The sequence below is a fragment of the Manis pentadactyla genome, chromosome 11 (genome assembly GCF_030020395.1).
Source record: "Manis pentadactyla isolate mManPen7 chromosome 11, mManPen7.hap1, whole genome shotgun sequence".
Classification (NCBI taxonomy): Eukaryota; Metazoa; Chordata; class Mammalia; order Pholidota; family Manidae; genus Manis; species Manis pentadactyla.
The window spans coordinates 112,540,467-112,553,410 of NC_080029.1; the positions used below are offsets into that span (position 1 = coordinate 112,540,467).

The 12,944-nt window shown below is 34.5% G+C and overlaps 1 protein-coding gene across 4 annotated transcripts in view; it reads left to right on the top strand.

Moving 5' to 3' along the window:
* The first annotated feature begins 263 nt into the window (after positions 1-263).
* The window catches only part of TRIP4 (thyroid hormone receptor interactor 4), a 61,884-nt gene continuing 49,203 nt past the window's right edge, over positions 264-12,944 (top strand). For 3 of the 4 annotated variants that reach the window (XR_008992631.1, XM_036892080.2, XM_036892081.2), the window contains exons 1-3: positions 264-420; positions 3,910-4,079; positions 4,744-4,877. Coding sequence is in view for 3 of the 4 variants with exons in the window: in XM_036892080.2 (XP_036747975.1) it covers positions 320-420; positions 3,910-4,079; positions 4,744-4,877 (405 nt within the window). In the remaining variant the exon portion in view is untranslated. Of the gene's footprint in view, positions 421-3,909; positions 4,084-4,743; positions 4,878-12,944 lie in introns of those variants that run through there. The other variant, XM_057488880.1, reaches the window with a different exon arrangement.

Below are 12,944 nucleotides of genomic sequence, written 5' to 3' on the forward strand. Positions count from 1 at the left end.
TCAGATTATGGGGTATTCTTTTGTTTGTTTGTTTTCTCTGAACTGTAGTTTTTATAGGTATTTGTGCTGTCTTCTCGGCACAATCCCCAATTCTCTAGTCCTACATCTGACAACGCTTAAGATCCCTGCACAGATGAAGCTCTGATAGAAAAGAAAACACACCAGGCCGCCGGAAGGAGGAGGCAGTACAGGTGGGAGGGATCTGTGTTGGGCGGTGCAGGCTGGCGGAACCCGCGCAAGCGAAGTCGGTGTTGCGAAGGGGACTGGTCCGCTGCAGGACGTGAGGCTTTGGCAGCCCAGCTGGTTCCGGCTGGGGAAAATGGCGGAGGCTGGGGCGGCGTCCCGGGAGCAGCTGGTGGGCTGGTGCACCCAACAGTTGCGGAAAACTTTCTGTCTGGATGTCAGCGAAGAGATCATGCAGTGAGAACTGTTCGGGTCCGAGGCGGGAAGGAGCTTTGGGGTGTGCTTTGGCTGAGCGAAGGGGGAAGTGGGGAGGACTAAAAAGTTGATGAGAGTGAAGAAACGTGAATAAAAAGACTGTTGTTGGTCTTTAGGCGCCGCATTTTGACCTCCGGTTTTATAGTTTCGCTTCTGGAATAGGGTGTCAGGCTACACACTCGGCTGGTGGGGCCTTTTCTCCCTAGGATAATGCCAAATTCTTGTTAATTAGACCTGTGAGCCTGTGCTGTGAGTCAGTTTGCTTATAGATTCTGGAGAGAGGGGGCAAGCCTAATTGTCTTTCCAGAAGTTCCTTAGTATGAACATTTTAGTTGGCCTGATCTGTGTTGTGTCAAATAGGACCTGGAATTTAAATGAAGGCATTGTGGTAATGTGCAAATATCTTTTGACTCAGGAGTCCTATATTCTGTTTTCTGTTGTCATTTACCAGTTTGGGAACCTTGGACAGCTTAATTTCCCTCTTTGCTTAGTTTCCTCATCTATAAAATGAATAATTAGCAAAGTTTATCCTTTATAGTTTTATGGTTCTTACGATAGGGAGATGACTTAATATCTGCTTTTAGTGATATATTTAACAAATGTTGAGCTGCTACCTTCCAGGTGCTGGGGCAATAAAGATGATTGAAACAGTTGGGTTCTGCTACGCTGTTGAGTGCTGGGGTGGGAGAAGTGCAGGTTATTGTGGGAATAAAGATTGGAGACACTCGGGAAGGTTACTACAAGGGACGACCTTCACGTGAGAACCAAAGGATGGGTAACTAAAGGATAAGTGAAGTGTTCAGGCAGAGAGTAAAACGTGTTTCTGGATTTGCTTCCTTGTTCATTGACACTGAAATCTAAATTTCAGTATTTAGGGCTTTTGTAGGAAGTAAGGTAAGTTTCTGAGTTTGGGAGAAAATATGCTTTTTGGCAAGGGGAGAGCTAAGAGAGCCTATTTCAAAGGTGTTTTATGTTTTGTTTGGAACACTGGTGGAATAGACTATCAAAAAAAAAATCTCATGGCTTGGCCTTACCCTTGTTTGAAAGCAAGATCAGGTTAAGTAGTTTTCAAACATTTTTTTAGAGAAGTGGAATGCTGTCAAATGAAATAATGAGACTTAACAATACACTAAACAGAGTAAGTCACTCAGTTTAAAAAAACAAAGATTGAGGCTATTTTTGGTGAACCAACAATGGAGTATGGATGGATGTACTCTTCCAAGTCTCAGAATCTTATTTTATTTTATCTGTTTACACAGTATCAGAAAAAATCTAATTTTCATAGACTGGCTTAACAGCTCATTTGGCAGCCTTAGATTTGGCTCAAACTTATCCACACCCTTAAAAGAGGAGCAATCAAAAATTTCTGTATTAATGTTGAAGCACTGAACACCTGCTTGCATTTTTTTATTCATAAATATAAGTTAAATGAGAAGTGTTGAACTTAAGCACTAAACGTACCTGTGATATGATATTTGAACCACTTACTAGGTTTCCACTAGTTAGTGCCATGATGAAGGCATTTGCTGTGCAAATCTGCTGTACCTTGCCTGGTATTAATTGAGAATTACCCAGGTGTACCATAGTATATATGTACATAATAGTGAATAGTGTGCTAACCTGAACAATTGGCCTGAGTAGTCAGTTTTTAAAGACAGTACAAACTATTACCTTCCTAATCAGTAACACATTTATGAGACATTAAGATCTATGTATAGTGTCAGCAAACTAAACTTGGTTCTACAATTTGTATTAGTTCATGTTTTGGTTGATTCTATTTCAATAAGATTTGGAATGTAGCATATTTGAATGTATGCTGCTCTTTATTATACTTCGTTAAAAAGTTAATATGTCATGTATTCAAAAGTTCTGGAACTCTGTAAATATTTCCCTCATGATTTGAATACTCCACAGTTAAATGATCCTTTTAGGTTCCTTGCAGCTCAGGAGTCCTTGATAGCAATTAATCTCTTCATGGGTGCTGGTAAATTTGGGGATCAAGTTGATTAAACTGTGAAAATCTTGAAAAACAGTGTGCCCTTTTTAAAAATTTTCCAATGGATTAGAAGATGCTCCTATTGAGGCCCAAAAGCACTGATTTGTTCACCTGTACATCAAAACTGCAAACCTGCCACCACACTAGGAAAAGAACCAGTATATATGCAACTGGTGATGGAACAATAATATAATTTTAAAAATTTCAAAGATACAGCATTTTTATAATAATTTTTCTTGTGTTACATAGCATGTCTGAATTAGTTTCTTCAGATCATATGATGCTTTCATAGTCTGATATCTTAGTTTATAAGTAATTTTTTTCACTTTTTTCTTCTCTAGTGTGACATATTCACTTAAAACTGAAAAACTCAGAAAAGGGTAAAGGAGGAAACCAAAATTATAATGCCACAACCCAGAGATAACTATTATTTTTCTCTTAAACTACTATTTTTTCCTATGCATATTGTAGTACATTTTCAAAACATAATCATTGTAGGGGAAAAAGGAGAATAAAATAAACCAAAGTTCGTTAATCGTACTACTCAGTGATAATCACCTTGGTGTACAACCTTCAAGTCTTTTTTCTACACATAAGTATATGGATATACACATTCCTTTTATAGAAATTGGGATCATATGCTATGCAGTCTATCCTACTATTTCACTTATTATTATATATGAGAGCATTTTCTTGGGTCAATAATAATTATTCAAAAATTTCACTTTCAGTGGTGGCATATTACATTTTGTAAAGTCCAAAAACTTAAATTCATTTGCTCCTTGCCCATCAATATATGTTTGAAATAGCTTACAGTTTTTCACTAATTTAAATGATCATGCGATTAACTTTTTTGCATAAATTTTCCTATGTCTCTTTTATTTCACGTAGAGTCCTATAAATGGAATTATTGGATTATTTTTAAGGCACATCAAATATATTGGCTGATTGATTCCTAGAAAAGTTGTACTGACTCATACTCCCACCCCATTTCACTTTTAGGAAGCCATTATGACATTTCCTTTAAAATAGATCTGCTATTCTGATGTGATGTTAATCTTGATTTATAACTTTTAAGAATGTTAATAACTGGTTACATTGTAGTGTACATATTTTTAGTAAAAAAAATGAGAAATACAGAGATTAAGTAATGTGTATTACCCCTAGGAAAATGTAATGACTGCAGAGGTATATTTGTAAGTAGTATTCCTATGTTAAGGATAGCCCCACAAGCCTATCTTTAAAACACTGATTTGTTTCTAGAAATATAAGAGGTTATATGAAAGTTAGATTATGAACAACTTGAGATCAGGGTTTTTGTCCTAATCAAATTTATATCCCTAGCATCTAGCATAGAATTTGGCTAAAGTTATACACTCTAATGGATTAAGGAATTTTTAAATCTTTGTTGTGATTATTGAAAAACATAGTGTAAGCTAGCCTTGTTTTAGTTACTTGTATCTTTGTTTTCCGAGGTATGTTTTGTCAATTGAGAGTGATGAAGAGATACGAGAATATGTTACTGACCTCCTTCAAGGAAATGAGGGCAGAAAAGGTCAGTTCATAGAGGAGCTTATAACCAAATGGCAAAAGAATGATCAGGAGTTAATTTCTGATGCTCTGCAGCAGTCCTTCAAAAAAGATGGTAAGTCATATTAATGTAACTAAGTGAAGGTTGAAATATTGGTAAATGGGTAGGTTTATAAGACCTGGTATTTTCTGTCACGTTTGTTTCCTCATAACTGTCTTCAACAAAATCATATGTTTAACATATTTTTAGTTCTGTTCTCAATCTGTAATGAATATTTTTCCACTTGAGACTTTTTCAACTTAGAAAATATCACAGATATACCTGTTTGCAGATACAAATATGGCTGTAGAATAATTTGAAAAATTCATACATGGATTAAACATTTTTCAACTATGCGTATACCTGGATGAAAGTAAATGTTGACCATTTTAAGAAGTAAGTGGTTAAACAGTACAGAGGATGAGCACCAAACTAAATAATCTTAAATCATGATTATTATACAATCTAAAATACCACATTTTAATTTAACTTTTTAATCCTAGCCAGTAGTTTTTACATTGCTTACAATCTTGAAAATAATGGTTTAAATTTAATTCTGGTTTGAGGGAAAAAGATAATTTAAAAACTTTCCTGACTTCATATTTAAAACTTTAATTTAAAAACTTTCCTGGCTCTAACTATGAAGCATCACCTTCTTTTTATTAACTATTAGTTCACCATTGAATCCTGCTATTATCAATCTATGTGCATGCATATATATTTTTTTTTCTTCTTAAAGAAGTTTTAGATGGACAGAAATCAGGAGACCAGCTAAAGAGGAGTAGGAGGAAAGGGAGAAACAGACAGGAAGTGCCTGCATTTGCTGAACCTGATACAACCGTAGAGGTCAAAACACCTTTTGATTTGGCCAAGGTGAGTGCTTATAAAATTAATCTTTTTCTAGCTATATGGAGAAGAGGAAATGACTGATACATTACAGAGAGCAAAGTGTACAAATTGCTGTAGAATGCCAATTTTTCAACAAATACATGCATTTTATGGATAGTAAGTGATAAGACATACTACTTTCTGTACGGTAGATTTTGGGGGGCCATCTGATTAAGTATTATAAATACATCTTTGCTTAGAGTTATTTTATATACATATATGTTGGAAAATATTTAATGAGGTGAGCCAGGGCTTCAATTTCAACACATTTTTGTGGGTTTATACTAAAAGAATGCACAATTCTAGCAGCTAATAGTGCTCTGATTTTGGGTAATCCAACACCTCTACCACCACCACTGTCATCATCTAGCTTTTAGAGAAGTTTTTTCATATTCTCTCTTGGCTCTCAAAATAGCCTGTGAGGTAAGTGAAATATAATCAGGGCACTTTGACAATCTAAATTTCCCAACAAAAGTGAGTAGTTAATTATGCCAAGATGGAAGAGTAGTGATCAAAACATTCTGAATATCATGGCCATGCAAAAAATAAATAAATAGAAGTGTTTGCAAAATAATGTTAAAGAAAACAAAAGAGACTTAAGTCTTTTATCAATTGAAATAAAATAAGCCAAGATCATCATAAGCAAAAGAAAAAAACAAATGACCAATAAACATAAATAGATATTTAATGTTACTAATAATTAAGTGGCCAATTTGTCACCCTAATTGCCTGGGACTTTCCTAGTTTTAGCACCAAATCTGGGAGTCCCCTAAATCCTAGGCAAACCAAGTGGTTGGTTATTCTACTAGTAATCAAATAAATGCATATTAAGTCCCTGAAATATTGCCTACCAAATTACTAACGAATTTAAAAACAATACTCTGTGATATGGATGTATTAAAGCAGAAGCCTGTACACCACTGATGGCAATGTAAATTGGACCAAGCTTTCTAGGGCACAGTTTGTCAGCATATGTTAAGAAAACTGTGGAAATGTACATGTACTTTTGGCTTATTAATGGGCTTAAAAATATAATTCATGAAAGTAATCAGAAATAACACAAAAAACTTACATTATATACAGTGTTATTTATAGTATTGAAAAGTTGACCTGACGATTGTTTATCAGTTAGCTAAAGATTAAATAAATTATGGTTCCCTCACTTAATGGATACTACGCAGCTAATAAAAGTATCCTCCAAAATAAATAATTTGAGAAAATGTTCATCACAGAATATTGAGTGAAAAATGCATGAATCAAAGATATGTATGTCTAATTTTGTGTGTTTAAAAAATACCTATATATTTTATACACACACATGTTTTTTTTTTACAATTTTTTTATTTGGCTATTATTGATATGGATTGGATATTATTGATATTTTATTTGGCTCTTATATGAAGGTTTCACATGGAAAACAATGTGGTTACTACATTCACCCATATTAACGAGTTTCCCCCCAATTCCCCCCTTTGCTTATCCATTCCCCCCATACCCCATTGCAGTCACTGCCCATCAGTGTAGTAAGATGCCACAGAGTCACTACTTGTCTTCTCTGTGCTACACTGTCTTCCCCATGATCCCCCCTTACACCATGTGTACTAATCATAATACCCCTCAATCCCCTTCTCCCTCCCTCCCACCTGCCCTCCTCCAGCCCCCCATCCCTCCCTTTTGATAACAGCTAATCCCTTCCTGGAGTTTGACATACACCTACTTTTTTATACACTCATACATACATAGAAAGGCTAAAAGGAAAATATTAAAAGTGGTATTTTTTTCAGGTGATATGACAATAACTTAAAAAATTTTTCTTCTTTGTACTCTTGTAGTTTCTCTTTTTATAATGAAAATGAATAGCCTTTTTAAAAGACAGGCTTATTGAGGTATAATTAACATACAGTAAACTGCACATATTTAGGATATACAATTTGGTTTTTTTAATCTTAATAATTTTTAAGTGTATAGTTCAGTAGTGTTTAACGTATATTCATATTGTGCAACAGATGTCTAGATCTTTTTCATCTTGCAAAACTGAAAGTCTATACCCATTAAACAGCTCATTTCCCTCCCCCATCCTGTCAAGCACCATTTGACTGTCTATTTCTATGAATTTGACTACTTTAAATACCTCATGTAAATGGAATCATATAGTATTTGTCTTTTTGTGACTAGCATGATGTCCTCTAGTTTCACTTATGTTGTAGCTTGACAGAATTGCTTTCTTTTTGAAGTCTAATAATTTTCCATTTTCTGTATATACCGCATTTTGTTTATCCATTCTTCCCTCAAAGTACATTTGGGTTGCTTCCACCTTTTCGCTGTTGTGAATAGTGCTGCTATGAACCTGGGTGCAAATACGTCTTCAAGATCCTACTTCCAGTTCTTTTGGATGTATACCCAGAGTGGGATTACTGGATCATATGGTAATTGTGCACAAATAGTTACTTTTATTAGGTGGAAAACCCAGAAAAAATAATGAATAATATAACAAAAATCCACGTACTGGCCACCCAGAATTGACAATTGGTAATATTTTTTCTATTTGCTTCAATTCTAATAATATATAGTATATTTTTGTGTGATTTTAAAAAATGTAGCTAAGTAGTATACTTCATTTTGCAAACCTCTTTTAGAACTCTTATTTTTGAGAGCTGTCCATGCTGATATATAGATTTGATTTGTTTCTCTCTTAACTCCTACATAATGTGTATTTTTTTAAATAAAATAAATGGAACCTTACAGAGAAAGTCAAAATCCTCATTGTTCCCTATACCAAATGGTTTGCAGTTTTGCTCCCCAAGGAATATGTCTGGAGACATTTTTGTGTGTCAAAACATGGGGAAAAGGGGTGGTACTGGCATCTAGTGGGTAGAGGCGAAGGATGCTGCTAAACATCCGACTGACTTGAGGACAGCCTCCGCAACAAAGAATCAATAGTGCCTACATTGAGAAATGTAATACACAGTCCGGTTTCCACCCACCCTTCAGATAATTACTATCATGAATTTACTATGAATCTTGATAGTCCATTTTTTATATACATAGGAGTCTACTAATATATAGTGTATTTTTATATAATTTTAAAAAATGTGGATAAATAGTATACTGTCATTTTGCAAACCTCCTTTAGAACTCTTAGTTTTGAGAGCTGTCCATGCATATACATAGATTTGGTTTGTTTCTCTTTACTTCTGTATAATGTTCCACTGATTTAATTTCTCCACTTTTAATCTGTAATGCACATTTATCTTGTTTATAATAATTTTCTATTATGAATAGTACTGCACTGAACATTCTTCTACATTTTTCCTTTGTTCACATCTAGAGTTTCTCTGTTATTAGAATTGCTAAGGTTATAGGTAGGCTTTGTTAATTTTTCTTTTGTTGAAACTACCAAATTAATTTCTAAATGGTTGTAACAATTCTATCCTCCTGTCAGGGTAAGAGATTTCTCTCTCCTACTTTGCCAATACATGCAATGTCAGGCTTTGAAAGTTTTGTGCATTCTAAGTATAAGAAATGATATTTTATATCACTTTGTATAGACATCTGTTCTAAGTAGAGTCTGAGTGTCATTTTGGGAGGTTTGTTAGTTTTTTCTGTTTCAGGTTTTTTGGCCTTTTGACTTCTTATAAACTATTTATTCACATCCTTGACCTGTTTTTCTACTGAGTTGATGGCTTTTTCAAATAGATTTATAGGAGTTCTTTATGCACTCTATGTACTACTTCTTTGTTAAACATATAGATATCTACTAGTCTGTTTTACCCATAAAAGTAAACTGGAAACATAAAATATTTTCTGGCCAGAATGATGAAACAATGGATGAAATTTTTGAAGCCTTATTTTGAAGTGGTATCTTTTGACTCACAGGAATTTTTAATTTTGTTGTAGTCAGATATATAGATCTTTTTCTTTTATGATTTTTATAGGTTGTCTAAGCCTTAAGGCATTTTTCTCCACCCCAAAGTGAAAAAGAGATTCTCCTAAATTTTCTAATAAAATTTTTTTTTAATTCTAAGTTTAAAAGTTTTGATTTTCACATTCAAGTTTGTAATACATCTGTACATTATTTTGAGAAATTTTTGTATTGCTCTTATCAGTAAAAATGCTTGTTTTTAAGTAGAAGATATATTTTGTGTGTGTGTTTGAAAGTATATTTTATAAGTGGTGATTGCCATTTTATAGACTCTTAAGATGAAAGTAGACTGGAAACATAAAATATTTTCTGGCCAGAATGATGAAACAATGGATGAAATTTTTGAAGCCTTATTTCACAATTTAAAAAATAATTGCATAAAGTATGATAGTAAACTTTTTAATAAATTCATTTTTAACATCCAGGAGAGAAAGTTGTTGAAAACAACATAAGAACTATTGTCTGTTTTCTTTTTTGAGTCAATTTCCTAAGGATGTGTCTTCAGAACTTTTAGTTCAGTTTTTAAACGTTCTCAAGTTGTTCATAAATATTGTTAAGTTTATGTATGCTACTTTTTAAAAGTATTTCTTTAATCTTGTAATTCATTCAGTTCTTTGTTGCTCTAATCTGTTGTTCAACTCATTCATTGAGCAATCCACATTGAAGTAGCCTGCATTGGCTATGTGATATTCTTACTTCTACAACCTAGCTTTTTAGTGTAGTAGTTGCCAATCTTAGTTTGACAGAGTATTTCCCTGTTTATATTAACAGCCCTTAAGGAATCAGGTGCCCTTGATGCTTGGTATTAGACAGGTTTGATAAGGTAAAATAAAAACTGTGGTTTTCCTCTTAAGTTCCCAGATTTAGATAGGGAAAGATGTTAAAATTAATAATGATTTAACATTTAGTTTTAGCTCTTAACTCTTTAAGAGCAATTTAGCCCTCAACAACCTGTTTCTGAGTCTATATTTTATCATTATGTGTTGTACTTGTTAAACATACTTAGAAGTTTGAAAAAATGGTTTATCCCCTGTGAAGTAATTTCTCATTAGAGCCAAAGTGTATGCTGAATTAGTGAAGTATGGACCCAGTGCTCCTGGGGGAAACACAGGGTTAGGTTTATGAGCCTCTGGTCACAACATATCCATCAATCAATCAATACTTAACCTTATTTTATGTGTTCCTGTTTAAAGACACTTTATTTAATATATACTGTTGATTCATTGACATTGAACTCATGGCCAACAGCACTATAACTCATGCCTGAAGAAGAACACTTACTGTTTATTTTCTACATAAGGTACAGCCTTCTTGTGCTTAGGAACACTACACTGTACTTTAGCACTATGCATGGGAGCCATTTTAAATGGTGAGGTCAGCAAGAAAAAGTACCCAAAAATACAGAAAAGTGGCACTAAACAAATTTGAAAACGACACCTGTTTACAGTACGAGAGCTGAAAAAAGAAGGCAGATCCTTGCCTTGTTCAACCTTAGTGGGAGACAGGTGCATTTGGTGACTCAGATTTTTGCCATTCTGTGCATGTCCATGAATGATCATGATATTATCTGGAGTATTGATTTGGGGTTACAAATAAATTTTAGCAAGTAGGCCAATCTGCAGATCTGCAACCATAAATAATGATGATCAAACTGCACTTAGAGTTCCATATTTGCACCCATAGGTAAGTTTGTCTTCAACTTCTACAGGCAGTTCATTTGGTTATTCAGAAATTTTTATTGCATGTCTACTGTATAGCAAGAACTGACTTAAACAATAGAGATGCTGTGATAAACAAGACACAGTAGGTTTTCTCACTCTCCTAAAGTTTACATTTTAGTGGTTTGGAGAAAAGATAGCAAAGATGGTCAAAGAAAAAGACTTTTAAAGTAGTTGTAGGTTGTGAAAACTGCCATGGAAGAAATAAAAATGGCAGTGTGTAGTAGTGATTGGTAGAACAGGATCTAGTTTTGGTAGGGTATTCAGAGAAAGCTTCTCTGAGAGAGTGAAATATAGCTAAGACCTGAAAACTGAAAAGGAACCAGTATGTAAAGGGGGCAAGGCGGCGGGGCCTAGGTACAATTCAAGCAGAGGGAATAACAAGTGCAAAGGGGGATGGGGGAAAAGTATTTTAGGAGCTATCAGAAGGCTGTGTGGAGAAAATGATACATAGATGAGGTGAAGAGCACCTAGAGGCCATTTGTAAGGCTTTAAGGTCATTATAAGTAGCTTGGATTTTATTCTAAGCACAATGGGAAGCATAAAGTGAATGGTTTTACAGTGGAGTGGTATGCTGTGAACTTTCTTACTTGCCCTCTTCTCCTCTTTTCCCCTTTATTTCTCTCTCTCTCTCTCTCTTTCTCTTGCCTTCTCAATAAATACTTATGGCCCATTATTTGTGAGACCTCATCAAAGTCCAGCCTCATTCCTTCAAATATCTCATTTTAGTGTAACTGGATGCTTTAATGGGAACTAAGTATAAGTTTCTGCTTAGAGATTTTAGTCATTCCTTCACCACCATCCCTGAGAACCAAAGATATAATTGACTAGTTTGAAAAATGGTGAGCTGCTAAATTAGGTAATATCTTCAGCATTTGTCTTAGATTTTAATTTTTACCTAAATTGACTTATTTGATATTGTCTCTATATCTCAACTTCTGGCTTTGGACATTAGGGAATATCACTTCTTATACTCACCAAAAAATTTTCTTTTCCCTGTAGTAACTTTCCCATCTATTAGAACTTTTGACATGTTTCATCTCTAAAACTTCAGTCCCTGGAAATAATTGAGAAACTCAATTTAAAGATAAAGTAAGACCACAAGATGGGAAAGGCATTTATACATTTTAAATGTCAGAGGCTGCAATGGTTGGAATGTTTCTATTTCCCCTTCCATGCAACCCCTCAACTGCCAGAATTCATATGTTGAAATGCTAATGCTCAGTGTGATTATTTATATTAGACAGTGGGGCCTTTGGGAGGTTCTTATGTCATGACGGTGAGGCTCTTATGAATGGGCTTAGGGCTCTTACAAAGGAGACTCCACAGAGCTCCCTAGCCCCTTTCGCTATGTAAGGATACAACGATCTAGAAGAAGTCATTTCTATAACCTGGAACAGCCGTCACCCAACCATGCTGGCATCCTGATCTTGGACTTTCAGCCTCTAGAACTGTAAGAAATGAACTTCTCCTCTTTATAAGCTACCCAGTCTGTCATATTTCGTTATAGTAGCCTGAATGGACTAAGACAGAAGCTGAAAAATGTAGTTCTCTTTTTAAACCTTTAGTTTTATAGCATACATACAGAAGGTGAATTTTCACAAACTGAGCATGCCCGTATAGCCAAAAACAAACATTACCATTTCTCTAGAAGACCCCAAGTATGTCCCAAAATGACAACCCTCTCAAGGGAAAACACCTTTTTTTTTCCTAATTGGAAACAATTTTTAAGAATAAAAATGTACAAAAAGCACTCAGGTATATACCATTTACCCATGGGACTTATTGAAATCTTGCCCTATTTTCTTTCTTTTTTTTTTGCATATTATCTTTTTTTTATTAAGGTATGATTGATATACACTCTTATGAAGGTTTCACATGAAAAAAACAATGTGGTTACTACATTTACCCATATTATCAAGTCCCTACCCATACTCCAATGCAGTCATTGTACATCAGTGCAGCAAGGGAAAACACCTTCTTGACTTTCAACAGCACAAATTTGTTTTGCCTGCTTATTAACTATGTATAAGTGGAACTAAGTAGTATATACTCTTTTGTGTCTGGCTTTTTTCAATTAGCATGCTTTATGAGAATTATTCATATTGTTTTATATAGCTATACTTTTCATTCTCATTGTTACATAGGATTCTATTAAGTGAATACATCAATCTACTGTTGAGCATGTGGGTATTTTCTAATTCCAATGCTGCAATAAACATTCTTGTTCATGTCTTTTAGTGAGCATTTTACACATTTCTGTTAAGTATCTACCCAAGTTGAATTGCTGGGTCACAGGATAAGTATGTGTTCAGTTTTACTAGATAGCAGTTTACGCTCCCAGCAACAGCATATGAGAGTTCTAATTGCTCTATATCTTTGCATTACAGCATCCTGTATTTTCTGTTAAGC